The 21,116-nt window shown below is 37.4% G+C and overlaps 2 protein-coding genes across 2 annotated transcripts; both read left to right on the forward strand.

Moving 5' to 3' along the window:
- The first annotated feature begins 6,357 nt into the window (after nt 1-6,357).
- LOC149844396 (peroxidase 3-like) lies at nt 6,358-7,901 on the forward strand. The gene is made up of 4 exons (XM_089997203.1): nt 6,358-6,567; nt 6,924-7,115; nt 7,210-7,372; nt 7,459-7,901. The coding sequence occupies exons 1-4, from the start codon at nt 6,358-6,360 to the stop codon at nt 7,866-7,868; spliced, it is 975 nt and encodes a 324-aa protein (XP_089853329.1). The 3' UTR covers nt 7,869-7,901.
- Nucleotides 7,902-13,128: 5,227 nt separating this feature from the next.
- LOC149844397 (peroxidase 3-like) lies at nt 13,129-14,680 on the forward strand. The gene is made up of 4 exons (XM_089997204.1): nt 13,129-13,338; nt 13,728-13,919; nt 14,015-14,177; nt 14,268-14,680. Exons 1-4 carry the CDS (start codon nt 13,129-13,131, stop codon nt 14,678-14,680), a joined length of 978 nt encoding a protein of 325 aa, XP_089853330.1.
- The last annotated feature ends 6,436 nt before the right edge of the window (nt 14,681-21,116 follow it).

Here is a 21,116-nt window from a genome sequence, read left to right on the forward strand (position 1 = left end):
ATTGTCTCTTTTAAATAGGAGTCTACAAGTGTTGTTGAATATAACAAGGAGTTTAGGATGAAATTATAAAACTATCCTTTAAAAAATTTGCCTCGGAGCTAACACCCTTGAACCTCCACCTTATAGGGAGGGAAAGTGACCTCCTGCCAACTTACCACGAAGTTGAATTTGCAAAAATTAGGAATTTATATCTAGGTAGGAAACATGCTATATACTCCCCTAACATTTACAAATATTGATTTTCAAATCACTTGAAAATCATGCACACAAGTCTAGTTCTAATAATTCAAACAGTGATTTTTACTAAAGAGATCACGTAGATCACATCTACCAAGTCAGATTTGATCTAAACTGCTTAAAACAATGAAATCCCAAGATCGATACGTATGACATTAGAGATGACTGGATCCATTTTCTCCTTATACAGCTCTATCCCACAAGTTGAACTTGTGCCAACATGGGTTGCAATTCTTAATCCTCTGTCGATGAACTCAATTGAAAAGCAAAAACAAAAATCGATCTATTTTATTCATGAATCATTTAAACTTGTCTTTGATCTTTTGGCAAAGTAAACATTGTCATCTTTGTAGAAAATCTTTTTATATATAAATATAACACCTCGATTTGGGACCTCTCGAGTTTAGGTTTGGTTGTTATTACTTCCCATATAGACGACATACAGAGTTCACACAAAGGAAAAAAAAACAAATTTCTTACCAATGTTCATCATTCATAACATAAAAGAAATACACAATACACAAATGTTCAATGACAAAGAAATAAATTAACAATAGTTATGATGCTTGATCGAAGTAGCCGTCAGGTTACATCCTGCCTCTACTAATGTACCTAGAACCTATAGTTGTAATTATTCAGGGAGTGAGTTTACAGTTTAGTAAAGAATATTTATAAACAATAAAAGATTCTGACTTACAACTGTAGTGGGCTCTAAGCCCATAGTCTGAGTTTAGTTTTTGACACACCACACAAGTTTCGTATCTTTTAAATTTCTTCTTTAATTCTCTCAATCTCATCAACTCACTCATGGATAACTATAACGATAGGTTGGCTATATCGGTCATAGTTGTTTGTGGGTGTAGAAACTCGTGTTGAACACCTCAATTCTATATTATTCGTCAGACTATGAACCACATGCTCTCATTAATTCCTGGATCACCAGGCACTATAGTGAAAACAAAAAAGAAACCCTACCGGTAGTTAGTCGGGAGCTAGGTCAGGCTCAGGCTCAGCATAGTTTATGATACCTCAGTCTCAGATATTGTGTGAATTTAAAACCTTAGGTCATATCTTAAGTTCATTATCATGAACCTTACTCTCAATCTTGGGTTTCACTTCTTCTCCCACGAGTGTCATCGTGAAATCATTACAACAAATCATATTTTCAATCTCAAAAGCTTCTTAGGGTTCACACTTTTATCATATTAAGCATGCAACGAGGTAATATCTCTACATCATTAAAACACCAGCGACCCACTCTCCATGGTGGCTTCACTCTAGTTGTAAACCAAGTAGTCATTTTCACAGGTTGTCACTTTCGAAATTTAATGAAGCATGTTAATCTTAATTTAAATTAAAAAAAATATAATTAACCCAAGAAACTCAAAGGCTAATCACAATGTGTGTCATTCAAAGAGCATAACATAGATATATTACCAAAAAGATATATTTTTTCTTTTTATCTTGCATGTCATATCACAACTGTCATACGTGTATATTCATCTCACTACAACTAACTCATGCAAAGTCATTTTATATATATCATGCTTAGACTCAAGAGATACATGCTAGGTAATTAGGCACATTTCTAAACATGCTGACTTACAGAAGACAATGATAACATGCAACACAAACATGATTTATTCACAACTCAAGTTACTTATAATATCTCTTATCTCGAATGTGAATACCGCAGTCGGGTCTCACATGGCTCTAATAATAGAGTTTGATCACCAAACAAGCATGTTTATATTAATAAACAAACATTATTTATATATTATCAAAATTACCAAAATACCTTCCTGAAGTGGTCTATCAGACCTTGATTTTTTTACCCATAGTTTGGTATGAACCATAGGACAAGCAAATTCCTCTCAGCAATACGAATCTAACGCACCAACCTTTACTCAATTTTGTGTTCAGGATGCAAATTTATGCTCATTTTACTTAATTGGATATCAGGTTACACGCAAAGGTAATTTGATTATTTTAACTCTCTACGATTTGACTCAACTCATCCTAGGTCAAACCAGGTTTGATCTGAGTTTAGAATACTAGGTTTACTAAACCTAATCCAAAACCAACTACATTTGGGTTCAAGCTCAATTGAACTCTCAAAATTCTATGATGGATTTGCTTACTAACAAGTGTGGATCCATATCTAGTTTGTGTAACTGGATTGGACCCAAACTGTTTTAACTGGGTTCAATTTTGTCTTAGTCAGGGATAGACTAAACTGGTTCAGTTTTATCTCAGTTAATAAAAGTCTGGACTGGTTGATCTAGTCTGAAGCATACTGAATTGGATTCAGTTTACTTTCAAAATAGATTCATAACTAATTGCAAACTTGATCCAGATTCAATTCTTATATGGATTTAAAATTGATCCAAGTAGTCACAAACTGGATCCAGACGTAGTTCTGATATAGATCTAAAACTGATCCATCTAGCTATCGACTGGATCTAGATCCAGTTATATTCTGAATCCAGAACTGATCCAAATTGTCTTGAACTGGATCAAAATTTAGTTCTGATCTGGATCCAGGGCTGATCCTATACAGACTTAGTTCTGTCTGGATTTGGTTTAACTTGGATTGATCCAAATCAATTGGATCAAACTGGATCCATACCCAGTCCGATCCAGTTCAATCCAGACACAAACAAGGAACTGAGACCCTGTCAAACTCGACCCGATCGACTCGATCCAGTTCGGTCAAACCAGACCGAGTCCATATCAGGTCGATCTTAGTCATACTCAACTCGGTCTGGGTGTGAACCCAAACCGATTTGATCAGCTGAGACTACTCTTTTTTCTTGGTCGGTCTGGGTCTCACCCAAACTGCTTTGGTCTCATTTACCCCAGACTGAGTCGGCTCTGTCGACTCATCCAATCAAGGGGTTGAGGTTGTCGACAACCTCTGATTGTCAGCTTTCTCTCCTTCCTTCTCTCTCTCTGTTACGATGCTGGCAACCATGGTTGTTGAACTCTCTTATTCAAACAGACTGGCAGCCATGGTTGTCGACTTCTTCGTTTCAAATACGCCGACAGTCGTGACTACCAGCTTTCTCAAAACACACAGAAAGAAAGAAAGAAAAAATATAGGAGGGTTTACCTTTGGTGGTCGTCGATCACACCCCGACAGCTCTCTCTCTCTCTCTCTCTCTCTCTCTCTCTGTGTGTGTGTGTGTGTGTTTCGGTGGGGCAAGGGGAGACCCATCGTGAGGGCTATTTATAAAGCCCGCACGGTGGGTGAGGATAAGCCTTACACCCAGCAAAATTGTGTGTGTGTGTGGTGGTGGGGGGGGAGGAGGCTTATCCTCGCTCCCTCCTCCAACAAGGGGAGACTATCTATTTCAAAAATCTATTTCTTTTGAATGTTTATCTTTTCCCACCCTCGCATGGGTTTTACAATAAATAATTGTATGTGCATGGATTGCTAAAATTTCTTATCATTTTGTAAATGATATAGAACACATTATCTCAACCTTGCTTTGCATTCAAAAGAGTAGCCAGTGGATATCCATATGTAATATAACAATGGATTAAGGTTTGCTACATACACTTATAAACGATGGATCCATATGTAATAGGAAACTTCTTTTTATTTATTTTTTGTCTTTTTTTATACGAATGACCCAATGGATGTGAACTAAGTGTTGTTTATGTGGGAACCGTCTTTTGAATCGCTGGAATCTGACTTATGTGTAGTTTTATGGTGATGCAAAAATGAACGGTTATAAAATGCACGGGTTTTTTTTTGAAAAAAAGAACATGGTTTTTCATCGAAAAAATATGATCCAAGGGTCGTTTCCCACTCATTTCTAGCATGCTAAATACATCTAAGAGGTTAGTTGAGCCAAAACAACTTGCATAATGAGATTCTAACTAGATTGTACCTAATCAACTGTAATATATATATATATATATATATATATATATATATATATATATATATATATATATATATATATATATATATATATACGGCCTATAGTAATTCAACATTGTATTTGTATTCGAACGTAGAAGTATGGTTTGTCTTTATCATTCGTGGCCCTAATGGTTTGTCTTTAAGTGACAAACTTTACATGTGTACTGAATTAAGGATGTCCAGGGATCCACCAACTGGGGCTACGCGTGGTTGGTTGGAGCTGTCAGTGCACGCCTCCTCGTGGTGGGACATTGCAGGTTCAAACCCCAGTGGTACGTTTAATAATAACTGGTAGGGGTCTGACTAACCCTCTGTTCTCATTCATCCAATAATGACCAAAATCCAACTAAAGGAAATCAATCCAATTGACAGCCAGATTAGGAATTGATTAACCATTTTAAATCCGGATTCGAAGGATATTCGATCCTGATGGATATCTGAATCCAAATACATGTAAATTAGTTGGATTCAGTACTACACTTTTTCCATTCAACTCTGAATTCGATTGGTTTTTTAGTTTGAAGATACAGATGCCCCTACTTTTAATTTCCATGAACGGCTAATGAAACTTGCGTAGCTGAGTCAATAAAATTCTTGGGTCGAGCCAATTGCCAAAAATCTAAATCATTTAAGCTGAACTTCAAATCATCATTTTTTTTTAAGGCAAGTTGGGGCGAGGCAGACCCCTACCAGTTATACAACTATACCATTGGGTTTTGAACCTGCAACGTCCCAACGCAAGGTGAAGTGCACTGGCTGCTCCCTACCAGACAAGCTGAGCCCCTGTTGGTGACTTCAAATCATCATTTGCTAGAACCACCTCGAGAAAGATCTTGAAAGGCTCAATCAGGCACATTTGTTCCAAACTAATTCCTATCATTATTTTAGACAATAAAATTATTTAATTTGGTCTCTCAACAAGGGCTCCAAAAACCTTGCTAGGAACTACCGAGGTGGTATCCCATGTGGTCAGTGGGTTCCTGTGCCAAGCTGAAGGCCCAGGATCGAATCCCTCTGCCACATGGGGGCTGTTGTTCTGGTAGGGGTCCACCTAACCCCAGTTTGCCTTTCAAAAAAAAAAAAACTGTCTAGGTGGGTCAGCTTAAGGCGGATGTTGAAAGTTTGATACCCAAGGTGAAACGTTCTTGTTGCAAGGCCAAATACATGTAATTTCAATCCCATCGAATACATGAAATTAGCTGGATTCATCAAGTTTTTTTTATATTTACACAGAGAACCTACCCCCACGATCAGGGACCTAACCACGCTGGCATTGCTTGTTGTACTTATGGTCGCTGTCCTGGCAGCATAAAACTCAGTGGGCTTACCCCTTTCCCCTAGTCGCCACGCTTCGGCTTGCACAAGGGGTGACGCCCATGGAATTTGAAGATTCACCGAGTTCATTGGTGTAAAACCCCATGTTCCCTTACACACCAAGGAACACGCCCAACTTCTGCTTCACGGCGAGGGACACACACCCTTGGGTTTCGAACTCGTGATGTCCTGCCAACTTGGTGACATTGACGAGTCACCCCTACCAGATGAGCAGAGCCTTGTGGGTAATATTTAACACCCTTAATGCACCTTGTATATGCTTATATTTTTTAGCTTATGCATTTTATGTGTGGATTTTCAGACAAGCTACAAGAAAAACAGTGTACAACGTTAAACTCGTTGTAAAGGAAAGAGAGGAAAAGATTACGGGGGAGCAAAGCGCACACAGTGGTCCAATAGAAAATACTATTGGAGTTGGTGAGCTCCAAATGATAAAAAAAAAAAACCCAGAAAAGTCATACATCCGCACATGACTGTAGCTATGAGATATGATAAAAAAATACGAGTCAACAATAATCAAGAATTGAATATATAATTATACAATGCAATGTGATATGAGATTCTGTGACCTGCCAATCAAATTCACCAAGTATCCTAATCCTACTTATGCTGTCAGCTGTCACTAACTGAACAACTACTGTTCTTGATTCAAAATTTGATAAAAGAGGAATCTTTAAGCAAATTGAGTCTTGAAAGCACATGGTGGCTTTGCATGAGTAGAAAATGGGACCTCTTCATATGATTGAACAAGCATCTATAAATAAGGGGTTCCATGAGCTGAGTCTATATCACATTGGAGAGCCCATTTGAATTGCAATAGTTTTCCTCAATTGATTGTCGGGGTGGGAGAGAAAATGAGAAATATGGGCTCTCTTTTTCTTGCTGTGTTTGCTCTTTTAGGCCTTCTGGGTGCCTCGCAAGCTCAACTTAAAGTTGGGTACTATGATCAAGTGTGCCCACAAGCAGAGAGCATAATTGAGGGGTTTGTGAAGGAGCACATCCCGAATGCGCCACCGTTGGCAGCAGCATTGCTTAGATTGCATTTCCATGACTGTTTTGTGAAGGTCAGTAATAGTTGGCCAGCTTTCTCTTTGGGTTGTCCTTTTCGAATTCGGTTTTGTGTCCAAGTTGTCACTAAGTGTCTCTCAAGAGTTTTTTTATGAAAATTTTTTGAACAAGCTTTACTGTTAAGCAAAGTCCCTCCCATGGTTACAGGTTTCATGAGCTTATTCTTGTGTCTCACTTTAGTTTCTGGCTTGGGAAGCACTTATTTCATTAATTTATCTATTCATTTTAAGAACAATAATATCCATAATAAATGACTGTTTCTGCTGTGAGGAACCTGACAAAGCCTGGTCCAAGTTCTTCATGTGGCAGCTCTTTGGTTAGCAACTGATTCAACACACATGGATTTTCTCAGGGCTGTGATGCATCTCTGTTGCTTAACTCCACCAAAAATAACACCGCGGAGAAGGACGCGGCGCCGAATATGAGTCTACGAGGTTTTGATTTCATTGAGAGAGTGAAAAGCTTGTTAGAAGCGGCGTGTCCAGGAGTCGTCTCGTGTGCAGATATTGTTGCATTAGTAGCAAGAGATGCAGTTGCTGTCATAGTAAGACTACCTGAAAACAATTGCCAAGAATCAAGATTTTTGCTTTTGCATTCTTATTCTGAGCTAAATGTACTGGAACTCTCTTCTGTCACAGGGAGGTCCCTCTTGGACAGTACCCACAGGCCGCAGGGATGGAACTGTGTCATTAGCTTCTGAGGCATCAAGCAACCTTCCTCCTCCAACATTCAATTTTACTTCTCTGAAAGCTAATTTTGCAAACAAGAGTCTTGATGTGAAGGATTTAGTTGTGCTGTCAGGTAAGTCTCCAACACTTAATTTTTTCGTACATCTGAATTGTTAAAATGTTCATACTTATGCAAAGAATTTCCTCTGATTCTTGCAGGTGGGCATACGATCGGGATTACTCACTGCAATTTTGTCTCGAACAGGCTCTACAATTTCACAGGAAAAGGTGATCAAGACCCAGCTCTAGACAAATATTATGCTGCAAATCTGAAGCAATACAAGTGTAAGACTCCTGCAGATAACTCCATTCTAGAAATGGATCCTGGGAGTTTCCGAACCTTCGACACCCATTATTACACCAATGTGGTGAAGAGAAGAGGTCTGTTCACATCCGATTCTTCCCTACTTACAGACAGCACCGCAAAGTCCTATATTGATGGAATACTTAGTGGCTCCATAAATTTCTCCAATGAGTTCGCTTTGTCCATGGAGAAGATGAATCAGATTGAAGTGAAGACTGGAACGGCTGGCCAGATAAGGAAGGTTTGCAGTGTGGTGAACAGCTAAAAAACATGGTTCTTACATTGCTCCAGTCCTAGTGAGCACGGATCTTGTGTGATCGTTTGAATTATTTTATTTGTTTTGTGATTGCTTTGAAGTTATGTGGGAATAATCTCCTATTAATGAGAATAAGATCCTATTATTTTGATTTTCAGAATTACTTGCAACTGCTTTCATACAATATCAATGAAATATGCAATTTAAAAGCAACAGTAAACTGTTAAGTAATTAATTTGTAATTTGCACATTGGTAGTTTAATTCTCCAATGAACAAATTCATTTGGATTATCCGTAAAACATTCATAAACACTAGTTTTGATTCACCGACCACCAATTACATCTGATGTCAGAACCCGGCCTCAAGGAGGTTCAGCCATGGGAGAGGGCCTGTGTGATTCCCAGAAGGGGGCGTCGCATAGAGGAGGGAGAAAATCGTTCCCTCCAGACCAGCGTCCGGCGCAGGAAATATGGTAGGGGCATGTGCAGGGAGAATATTGATTCCTCGTGGTTTGAAAATCATGAACAAGAACGAACAATAGAGATTAACTAAATAAACTTTATTCATAATTAGTTCAAGAATAAAAAGTATTATTTATAGAATCTACCCTAGAGTCCCAAAAGAATTAAGAGTCAGAATCCAAAAGAAATGAAAGTCTCAAAAGGAATAAGAGTCAAAAAAGAGAAGGGCATCCTCCAGTCCCTGTCAGGTCTCCTGACCGGATCTGAATCTCAAACCATCATGGATCTTGACGAGGCCGATTCTTCACATCTTATAACCTCCTTGCTCTTTGGTTAGTATCCCAAGATTCCCCAATTGAATCATCCCCTTCTTGAAATCATTTCAGAAAAAGCATTGGATTATTAGCATAAGATGCAGTTTGTTTGCTTGACATATCAGTGAATGTCAATTATTGATCTAACTGAAGTGCCTTGCCACTTAACACACCTTGATAAAATTGAGTTATCCAGAGTAAATGGTGCGATGGGCACATGATTCTTTTTTTTTTTTGAGTAAATCTATATCCAGGGTCCAAAGTCTTCATTAAAACTTTTGGATTAGTTACTAGAATTAGAGAGAGGCGGCAGCATTTGTGTAGGCTTCCTAGCAGCGTAGAACCCATTGTTGTGTCAGGGAGACCAGTTCCTTGGAAATTATACAGCTGATCAATGAAGAAGCACACAGTGATTGTATCCACTAGCATGAGCACCTACATTGCACAAATAAAAATTAAAAAAAAAAACCTTTATAATTAGATTTGTATAATCATAAGTTCATAACATCAACTTGTTTAATTTATGGAAAATGAATCTCTATAGAAATGGACTTCAAGGGTGAGGTGAGATGATAATGATAAAGAGAATGTTAGCAGAAAGATGAACAAAGCCGCCACTATAAAACCTTCCCCTCTTTGTCTAATGAGGGAGTGAATGGAGGACTTTCATGGGAACATTTTTCTCTTATTTTGATGTATGTGTGTGTTATTGAGCAAAGTAGAAGTGACCTTGCTTCTCTAAGTTCAAGAGGAACACATGGGTTGCATGGTATTCTTGCCAGATGGAATTACCATGTTGACCTTGGTTTTTCCAGTAGATCATATATAGAGGTGCCATTTGGCCAGCACACTATAGGAGAATGTATTGTGGGGGGATTGTCCACTTATGATTATGGTGTTAACATTCTTGACTGCTTTGAGCAAGAAAGAGCAGGAAAAGCCACGAATTGTACGTTAAATGGCATTCTTCTAGACCCAGTAGACATCAATCAACTAGGAGGATGCATCACCTCTGAGTAGGGTCAAGGGGTTGGGTTTGGATTCAAGTGAAACCGGACCCAAACCTAATTTGAGATGATGTTACCTGGTCCGGACACGTGTCTAAAATGACCTACCATAAAAGAAACCATACCTGGTAAAATAATGTTTTTTTATCATTTTTACATTGAAAATTTGCATATCTTAATCAAAACTGGGGTGGGGCCCAGGTATGGTATGAAATTTCACAAACCATACCCCGCTCCATATATTAACCGGACCCTTCCAGTCTGACCCGGATTCTAATTGGGCCTTTTTATTTATCACCAAACCCTGACCCTATAGAGTTTGGTAGGGGTCAAACCCGACCCATTGACATCCCTACTTCTGAACGCATTGATTGGAGTTTTAATGAAAAAAAAAAAGAATGATTATATGTAGTTTATAGGGGATTGTGCATTATGTTGGTGGTGGGAATATGGCCGTTATAACTTCTTGCTGCATTCCATAGTTTTCATATATTAAAAAAACAAGGAACAATTTGCAAGAAAAGCATGCAACTTTTGAAATATTTACAAAGACACCTTTATTTTTTTAAAATATTTCAACTAACCGCCTACTGCTGCTTCAAGTTCAAGGTAATATTATGCAGATCCTGAAGTAGTGGTTTGTCCGTCGATCCAGATTCAGATATGGATGGCTTCAATAATGTTGGCATCAGGTTTTTCACATTATTTTGTGGAAGATGTGCCCTGTTCACAATCGCATCCTTCATCAGAACATGTCTTTCCCAAATTTTCAATCACCTGGGAACTGGAATCTGACTTGTTTGCAGGATTTTTTGGCAATCTAAAAATCAACCGTGGAAAAAGGAAGCAGATCAGGTCATGCTGAACATGAGCGTTTTTGCTCATGCCGACATCGTGGCCGTCTGTTTGCATTTTAGATGAATGCCACGTAGCATCTAACAGTTTTGTTCACTTTTTAGCATAAAATGGATGGCCACGATGTCGGCATGAGCAAAAACGCTCATGTTTCAGCATGACCTGATCTGCTTTCGCAGAAAAAACACAAAAAAAATTGCTGAAAAAACACTACACAAGGCTTGAAATCAATCATGTTGAATCCATCTATAGTTCAGATTTGATCAAAATAATGTGCTTCATTGAGATCTTACAGGGGATGAGTGGAACCAGGTTGGCTAGCAATTCGGTTCCACTCATCCCTCATGTCATTCTTAACATCATATATACCCTATCTTCAGATCTTATTGTTTCCAGTGGTTTTAATCAAATCTAACAATATATATGTGATATACATGATTCATTTAGTGAATATTGACAATTGATTCACCAAAGTGTAAGCAAGTCACCATGCAATGGGACGTCGCAAGTTCGAACGCCACTGGTATGGGTGGTTGAATGACTACTTGGTTGCATAGCCACCAGTGAGGCTTCTCTATTGGAAAGAAGGGGCTCAATCACCCAGCTTGATCATAAAAAAAAATATCGACATTTAATTTGCCACAATCAGAATTGTATGTTGTGCAGGTGCCAAATCTCACTGGTGGGCTTCGTAAGGGCTTGAGTGTCGTCGACCACACCTTGGAAGTCATAAAAAAATCAATTATTTTATAGTGATTTACCACCCTTTTAGGAAGGACCTCTCTGCACTAACAGATAAATTATAAACTGTTTTGCAAAATGAGATTAGGTAGGAACCGTTTTGCAAATCACTAAAAAGATGGGGATTATTTTGAAAAAAAATAAAAAATAAAAGATGGTTCATGAATTAGATGCTTCAAAAGTAGCATGGTGTTCAAAAGTTGAGGTCAACGTTGCTACGGGGTTGTTAGCATTGTCCTTTAGTCAGAAGTGGTTTGGTTTCCTACTTCGATATTTGTTATACCATAACGGACATAGCCCGCTGTTTTCATAGACCTAACAAAGTCTTTTGCATGTAATCAGCCCCTACTTATTTCATCTTATATAATTTCCGTGAATGGTTCATGAAGCGTACAGTAAAATGTTTTGGCTCGAGTCACATTTTTCAGAAAGTCTTAATCATTTGAGCTGGACTTCCAATCATAGTTTAGTAATATAAATCATTGGAACTATCTCAATACAGACCCTAAAAGACTCAATTAGTGTCTCAAACTAAATCCTTCTATTACTTTCTGCATAATGAAGAGTGAGGATGCAAATGGGTCGGATTCAGATCAGCTAAATAGTATACATGGTAGAGTCAGATCTGGATCGGGTCAGAACAGTCAAAAATCACAAAACCCTAATACTGGATCCAACCCATTTGCATCCATATTGAGTAGTAGCTATCGCTTTGGGGTTTTTTTTTTTTTAAATTTATAACTGTACCCGGGACGAAGACCTGGTCGCGCTGGCTCAGCCTGCCGTACCTATTGTCGTCGTGAATGTGCAAAACTCCGAGCCTAGTACCCCTGCCCCTGGAGCCTATGCTAGGCATTGGCTTGGATGGAGAGGTGACGCCCCGTCTGGCAGCAAAGGCCCCACCCCCACTAGGTCAACCCCCTTGGGGCTATCGCTTTGATTTGAACATCCTTTTATGGGCTTAGAGGTGTGACATTGACCGTGTGTGATCTTGTTTTGATGACCACCATGGATGGTTTTTCACTGGCTTCTGCTGGCAAGAGATGCACAGTACCCCACGTATGGAACTCTCGATGTTCTTAGGTCACACTAAAAGATATTATTTAATGTGAAACAAAACTTGTTTTAGCACTATGAACAACTTAAGACTAGAGCCAACCTGTCCCCCGCCCACATTCATAAAATAAACTATTATCAGAACAAAAAATAATTAACACCTTACCTATATAACACATGAATGAAGTACATGTGTACAGTATATATATATATATATATATACTTGTATTTGAACTTATGCATATTATCTGTGAATTTTCAGACAAGCAATAAGAAAAAACATGTCTGCCATTAGACTTGTTGAGAAAAGAGAAAAAGATGAATTCGGCAAATACTCAAAGGTTTTCAGGGAAGCAAAGACCATAAAGCGGCCCAATAAAAGATAATATTGGAGTTGGTGAGCTCTAAATGAAATGAAAAGGAAAAGAAAAAAAAAAACAGTTATACCTCCTCATCTGACATTAGTTTTGAGATATCATCAAAAAATAAGTCAGTTATTCAAAAACTGGATATAATTTTGCAGTGCAATATGACATGAGATTCTGTAACCTGCCAATTAAGTTGCCCAAGTATTTTAATCCTACTTATATTGTCAGCTGTTAGTAAACTGAACTACTACTGGTCGGTGCTTTACTTGTTTCAAATATGATAAAGAGGAAACTTTAAGCAAATTGAGTATTAAAAGCACATGGCGGCTTTGCATGAATGGAAAATTTCACTCCTTCACATGATTGAACATCTATAAATAGAGGTTCCTGAATTGACCATAATCACACTGGAAAGCTAATTTGAATTGTAACAGTTTTGTTCAACCGAGTGTGGGGAGAAGATAAAATGAGAAATATGGGCTCTCTTGCTCTTGTTGTCTTTGCCCTTTTGGGCCTGCTTGGTGCCTCTCGAGCTCAACTTAAAGTTGGGTTCTATGATCATGTCTGCCCACAAGCAGAGAGCATAATTCAGGGTTTTGTGAAGGAGCACGTCCCGAATGTGCCATCATTGGCACCAGCATTGCTTAGGTTGCATTTCCATGACTGTTTTGTGAGGGTCAGTAATAGTTGCCCTGCTTTCTCTTTTGGTTGTATTTTCCAAATTCTGTTTTCAGTACCTAAGTTGTTGCTAAGTGTTTTGTCAATCGCTTATCGAAAAAAAAAAAAAAGTGTTAATCCTTTTATGAAAAAATTTGGGCAAGCATTGCTGTTAAGCCAAGTCCCTTCTCCGGTTAGAGGATTCATGGATTTTTTCTTGTGTTTCTCTTTAGTTTCTGGCTTGTGGAAAACTTTTTCATTGAATTTGAGAATTCATTTAAAGACAACAGTGATTATAATGAATGGGATATTATTTTTCTGCTGTGAGGTACCTGGGAAAGCTTGGTCCAAGTTCCTCATGTGGTACCTCTTTGTTTGATAACTGATTCAAGACATGGATTTTCTCAGGGCTGTGATGCTTCTTTGTTACTGAATTCCTCCAAAACTAAAACCGCTGAGAAGGATGCCGCACCAAATATGAGTCTGCGAGGTTTTGATTTCATTGAGAGAGTGAAAATCTTGTTAGAGGCAGCATGTCCAGGGGTCGTCTCGTGTGCGGATATTGTTGCATTAGTAGCAAGAGATTCAGTTGCTGTCATAGTAAGACTACCTACTGAGAACAATTACCAGAATCAAGATTTTTGCTTTACAGTTATTAATCTGATTTAAAACGTACTGGAACTCTTCTGTCACAGGGAGGTCCCTCCTGGACAGTACCCACAGGCCGCAGGGATGGAACTGTTTCATTAGCTTCTGAGGCACTAAGCAACATTCCTGCTCCAACATTGAATTTTACTGGTCTCAAAGCTAATTTTGCAAAAAAGAATCTTGATGTGAAGGATCTAGTTGTGTTGTCAGGTGAACCTCCATCAACCAGTTGATTTTGTTTGTGAATCTGAATTGTTATAGTGTTTACACTTATGCAACATTTTCCTCTATTTCTTGCAGGTGCTCATACGATCGGCATTACCCACTGCAACTTCGTCTCAAACAGGCTCTACAATTTCACAGGAAAATGTGATCAAGACCCAGCTTTGGACAAATTCTATGCTGCAAATCTGAAGCAGTACAAGTGCAAGAGTCCTGCAGATAACTCCACCATTCTAGAAATGGATCCTGGGAGTTTCCTAACCTTCGACACCCATTATTACATCAATGTGGTAAAGAGAAGAGGTCTATTCACATCTGATTCTTCCCTGCTTACAGACAGCACCGCGAAGACCTATGTTGATGAAATACTCAGTGGTTCCAAAGATTTCTTCAAGGAGTTTGCCTGGTCCATGGAGAAGATGAATCTGATTGAAGTGAAAACTGGAACCGCTGGTCAGATAAGGAAGGTTTGCAGTGTGGTGAACAGCTAAAAAGCAGGGGACTTAGCATTGCTCCAGTCCTGAGTTCTGATCATGTCTCAAGTCATCTGAATTATCTTATTTGGTTTGTTTTTGCTTTGAAGTGTGAGAATAAGATCCTATCAATGTGAATAAGATCCTGTTATTTTGTTTTCCATAATTATTTGCAATCGCTTGCCATTCGATATCAATGAGCTGTGCAATTTAAAAAGCAACAGTAAACTTTTAATCAAAAAATTAATTGGTAATTTGCACATTGGTAACTTAATTCTCAAGGCAATCATGGCGCCAGTACGTGGAAATCACTTAAGGATCCCATAGAGACTGTGGAGCATGTGGCACACATGCTGAAAGTAGACGTCATATTGTCTCTATGCTTGTTATGCAATGTAGCCCTACTAAGAGACAATGGTTGATTTCATCCCAAAACAATTGGGGTCGGCGATATGAACCAACAAAGAAAATCATTTTGGGTCTTCTACATGAATCCTTCTCCTCCATTCATTTCTATCCAATGCCATGTCCTCGGTGAGGTTCAAAGCATTCATATCCTTTCCTATCACCTCCATCCATGTCTTCCTAGGCCTACCCCGACCTCTTTTAACTAATATATTTTCCCATTTCTCCATCCTTCTAACTGGAGCATCATTAGGCCTTCGTCGAATATGTCCAAACCACCGTAAATGATTCTCTCTCATCTTATTTTCAATGGGTGCAACGCCTACCTTCTTACGTATCTCCTCGTTCCGAATCTTATCTTTTATTGTATTTCCACACATCCATCTCAGCATACGCATCTCAGCTACACTCATTTTTTGAATATGATGTCTCTTGGCAGCCCAACATTCCGTACCATATAGTAAAGCGGGCCTAATAGTCGTCCTATAAAACTTTCCCTTCAACCGCAATGGCATTCTACGATCGCACAACACTCCAGTTGCACTCTTCCATTTCATCCACCCAACCTTTATCCTATGATTTACATCTCCATCAATTTCTCCATACTTTTGAATGATAGATCCCAAATATTTGAAAGAATCATCCACCGGTATTTCTTGCTCACCAAGCTTCACTACACTCCTATCTCTATTTCGTTGCTTACTAAATCGACATACCATGTATTATGTCTTACTCTTACTCAACTTAAAACCTCTTGCTTCCAATGTCTGTCTCCATAATTCTAACTTAGCATTAACCCCAGCTCTAGACTCATCAATCAAAACAATATCATCAGCAAACAACATACACCACGGCACATTTTCTTGAATTGATCTCGTAAGCTCATCCATCACTATAGCAAATAGGAAAGGGCTTAAAGCAGATCCTTGATGTAACCCAACCGTTATAGGAAAATTGGTTGTCACCCCTCCACAAGTGCGGACATTGGTTACTACTCCTTCATACATATCTTTAATTATACTAATGTATTTGAGAGAAACACCTTTCTTCATCATTGTCCAGCAGAGAACGTTCTTAGGTACTCTATCATAAGCCTTCTCCAAATCAATAAAAACCATATGCAAATCTTTGTTCCTCTCTCTATTTCTCTCAATAAGTTGTCTAAGAAGATGTATAGCTTCCATAGTAGATCTTTCAGGCATAAAACCAAATTGATTCTCCGATATCATGACAACCTTCCTCAACCTAGACTCAATCACCCTCTCCCAAAGTTTCATAGTATGACTCATGAGTTTTATACCACGATAGTTTGTGCAATCTTGTATATCACCCTTATTCTTATATAGAGGCATCAAAGTACTCTTCCTCCACTCATTAGGCATCTTATTTGTCCGCCAAATCTTGTTAAAAAGATTTGTCAACCATTCTAAACCTTTCTCTCCCAAGCATTTCCAAGCCTCGATAGGTATACCATCTGGGCCAACTGCCCTTCTTGATTTCATTTTCTTCAAAGCCTCTGCAATTTCTTTCTTTTGAATCTTGCGCATGAAGTCACGATTCATCTCATGAAAAGGAATGGAAAAGTCTCCAAGATCCTGAGCATGACTTTCATTAAATAGCTTATCAAAATAATATTTTCATCTCTCCTTAATCTCCTCATCTTTGACTAAAACCCTTTGTGTTTCATCTTTGATACATCTAACCATACATTATCTCATTACTATGATTATTTAAAATAAATAAAAATAAAAAAGAGATGTGATTGTTTCTCATAAAACAAAGCAATGAAATTCTTTATTTAATTGCAATAATATATAGATTTGTCATACTCAATTGATAATATTCTTTATAGTTTTTAATTTTTATAAAGTATATAAGTTATTTTTATTATTTTGACCTACCATATTTTTCAACAATATCACCTTTGATGCTATGATACATTGTTTGAAGTCCTGTTGAAACGATTGAATGAATATAGTCTCTAATTGAACATAACATCATGTCGCATTTCATAGCTTTTGCATAATTTTAAAAAATGGCATTTGGGTTACATATCTTAATCATAAAAGACAAACACTACAAGAAAAATGTGTATTAGCGACAGATGTTATTCTTCGTTAATCCGTCGCAAAATTCGTCGCTAATGTGTTTAGCGACAAATAGCGTCTATCGCATAACCCTAGTTGCTAAACTACGACAAAATTTATTTGTCGCCAATCCGTCGCTAATTAACGACAGATTAGCGGTGGATCATGCCTGTCGCTAAATAGAGATTGATTTAGTTATGCAACAGAATTTAATCTGTCGCTAAGCTGTAACGAGGGATATGTATCTGTCGCTAATGTTCGTCGCCAATTTGGCGACTGGCATTAGCGACGGCTTAAATTCTATCGCAAACCAATGACTGATTTAAATTGGTGATGGAGTAACGACGGATAATATCCGTCGCTATTTTTTTTTAAATTGAAATATGAAACTCGAGAAAAAATTCTCGTTATATAATTTATATAATCTGCTTATAAAAAATAAAGTACACATAAAAAATACATATACAGGTGAAACAAATTTAACACAAGTTCTAAGTTAAATAACTTTAACAACCAAATACAGTCATTGCCAAGTTATAATTAGTTACAAGTACGCCAAATAAATTAAACACATGAATCTAATCCTCGCCAAGATTCTGAGCATCATCCTCTTCATATTCTCGATGTGCCCCTTCCTCCATGTCTCCATCAGCTCCTCTACGATGATCATCTTCAGCATCCTACAAGAGAACCAAAATGTTAGTATTTATAAATAAAATATAATGAAATAAATTATATGAAATACACCTAATCTAATGTAACAAAGTAAATGGCTGAATGACACATAGACTAGCAATAAACTGAAGGACATTAACAGAATTCAGATATGTGTTCTAAGACTGAAAAAAAAAATTATAGTGATTCAATCATGCAGATATGTGTTCTAAGGTTGTCAAAGAATGTCACAGTGATTCACGCATGCATATATGGTTCATAAGGTTGTCAAATAAATGTGTTATGTATCACAATCATGCATATATATGTTACAAGGCGGTCAAAAAACTTCCATAGTGATGAAATCATGCTTATATGTGTTTTAAGGTTGTCAAAAAACTTTCATAGTGATTGAATCATGCCCATATGTGTTCTAAGGCAATCAAAAAACTTTCATATTGATTCAATCATGCATATATGTGTTCTAAGGAAAATTTTATAGTAATTCAATCATGCATATGTGTGTTCTAAGGCAGTAAAACAATTTCGTAGTGATGAAAGCATGCTTGTATGTGTTCTAAGGTTGTCAAAAACTTTCATAGTGATTCAATCATGCATATATGTGTTATAAGGCAGTCAAAAAACTTTCATATTGATTCAATCATGCATATATGTGTTATAAGGCAGTCAAAAAATTTCATATATGTTAATATCATGCTCATATGTGTTATAAGGCAGTCAAAACACTTTCATAGTGATTCAATCATGCTCATATGTGTTCTAAGGCAGTTAAAAAACTTTATATGTGATTCAATCATGCATATCATGTTCTAAAGTAGTAAAAAAAAATTATAGTGATTCAATCATGCATATATGTGTTATAAAACATTAAAAAACTTTCATATATGCTAATATCAGGCTCATATATGTTCTAAGGTTGTCATAGTGATGAAAGCAAGCTTGTATGTGTTCTAAGGTTGTCAAAAAACTTTCATAGTGATTTAATCATGCATATATGTGTTATAAGGCACCCAGAAAATTTTATAGTGATGAAATCATGCATATATGTGTTGTAAGGTTGTAAAAAAACTTTCATAGTGATTCAATCATGCATATATGTGTTATAAGGGTGTCATAAAAATTGTATAGTGAATCAATCATGCATATATGTGTTCTAAAGGTGTCAAAAAAATCCATAGTGAGGCAATCATGCATATATGTATTCAATCATGCATATACTAGCTTGAAATCTAACGACATGAAATAAATGACATGAATCTTTATACCTGACGGCCACTGGAGCTCATGTTGAATGCAGACGAAGTTTTTCTGTTTCGAAAAAAGTTGCACAACTCATTACGGACAATGTTAGGAATGACTTTATTTAAAAAGTATTGTATTTTATCCTCAAGACGCTGACAGACACCATCCCAAGATATAGCAGGGTCAATCCGACGTTGGGAGTTGATGCTGGCGGGCAAACTCTGAGAGCCATGGCTGTAGGAGGCAACGGTTGTTGTGGTGTTCATGTTACTCACAAACCCGAACACGCGACCCTTTTTGGGTTCACCGATTGCAGTCACTCATGCTATAGGATCAAAAGGCGGATGCTGAGTGGAGTCATCGCCATATCGCTCTACCATTTGTTGCTCGTATGACTCCTATAAAGTAATTATTACAATATGAATTAATAATTAAGAATTATAATATTTATGATAATGTAATTCATAGTAACTTATACATTACAATGTTTATTAATACAATAAATACATACTGATATCGCTCTCGCCTTCTCTGATACAAAATCTCTCATGCTCTTACGTTTATGGGTTTCAACAAACACGTCCTTGTAAGGCACAATGTCTTCTTTTTTTGCTTTCTGCAATGTTAAATGATAAAAAATCAATTAATAAGTATGCAGCAATACTTACAAATTTGATTTTATATATATATATATATATATATATATATATATATATATATATATTGATAAGTTACCATTTTCTTCTTGTGGCTCCCAAAAGTTCTATATTCACCTGTGTGTAGATGGGCATCAGGCATCTTCGCCCGGTTTTGTGCAGCCTTTGTTGAGCGGTTTCGAAATTCATTGCTCACCCACTTGTCGCACATGCACTCCCAATAATCTCTACTGATAGTAGAAGGCCCATGACCCTTCCACTACAGTGGATCATCTATCTGTGAACACCCCAAATTTTTCAAAAATTACAAAAATTGCTTTTTTGCCCCTGGCCCCGTTCTCTGAATAAATTTGGTCAATTTTTTATCAAAATTCCATTTATTTCTCAGATTCACTGGAATTCAAATCCAAATTCCATATCTGACCCAATCTCGGATCCAAATCCAATATCCAAATCGAATTCTGAGTTTGGATCTTCTGTTTTTCAAAAAAAAAAAAAATCAATTCTTTGTATTTTCTCAGATATTTTATATGAATCCAGTCTCAATTCAAGATCCAAACTCAGTATTTTCTCAAAATATTGGATCCATACCTATTTTTAAAACCCAATTTTTAAAATTTAACTGCGTATTTTTGCTAAAACCTTCTTTTGTAAAAACCCTAATTTTTAAAACAACTATTTATAAAAACTCCTAAAAACCTCATTTTAGAAAATCTTAAAATTCTAAAACGAGTATTTTATAAAAATATTTCCAAAAACTTTACCTGGATCCCATTTCTTATAAAACCCCTTGTCTTTCTCTTGCATTTTAGGATTTTCTTTCAAAAACATAAAAAAATCCAGAAAAACAACTTTTACTCTTTCTGAAAAACCTTGTGAAAAGAGTCACTATTTTGAAAATTTATGAAAGTTAGGGGGACCCGATTTGTAAAAACCCCAACAGCCTTCTGTTATAAGAAGAGTCGTGGGGGGGTCGAGAGGATCCATCCATCTCACTCCACCATCTGAGCCACGAGCATCCATAGCAACCATCGCCCCACCATTGCATCACGCCTTCTTCTCCCTCCCTCAGCCTCTCCTTTCTCCTCTTCTCACGTTTTCCTTTCGATCAACTGAAGAGAATCCTGCAGCAGAGCCAAGCAAGACTACGGTAAGGATCCCCTTCTCCTCTCTCTTGTTCTTTTTCTTGATTTTCCTTGCTCCTACTCCATTGAAGCACCCGTGGTAGCATTGATCTGCTTATAGCAAATCAATCTACCTCAGTGCAACATTAACGGAATGACTTGATTCCAACATTTTTTTCCTTTTGCTTTCTCTTCTTTTCGTTATTGAATTTCAGTGGTTCTATATATGTCGATGCTCTCATTATCACCCTGTATATTGTGATTC

Source organism: Nuphar pumila, chromosome 2 (genome assembly GCF_984573655.1).
Source record: "Nuphar pumila chromosome 2, dmNupPumi1.hap1.1, whole genome shotgun sequence".
NCBI lineage: Eukaryota > Viridiplantae > Streptophyta > Magnoliopsida > Nymphaeales > Nymphaeaceae > Nuphar > Nuphar pumila.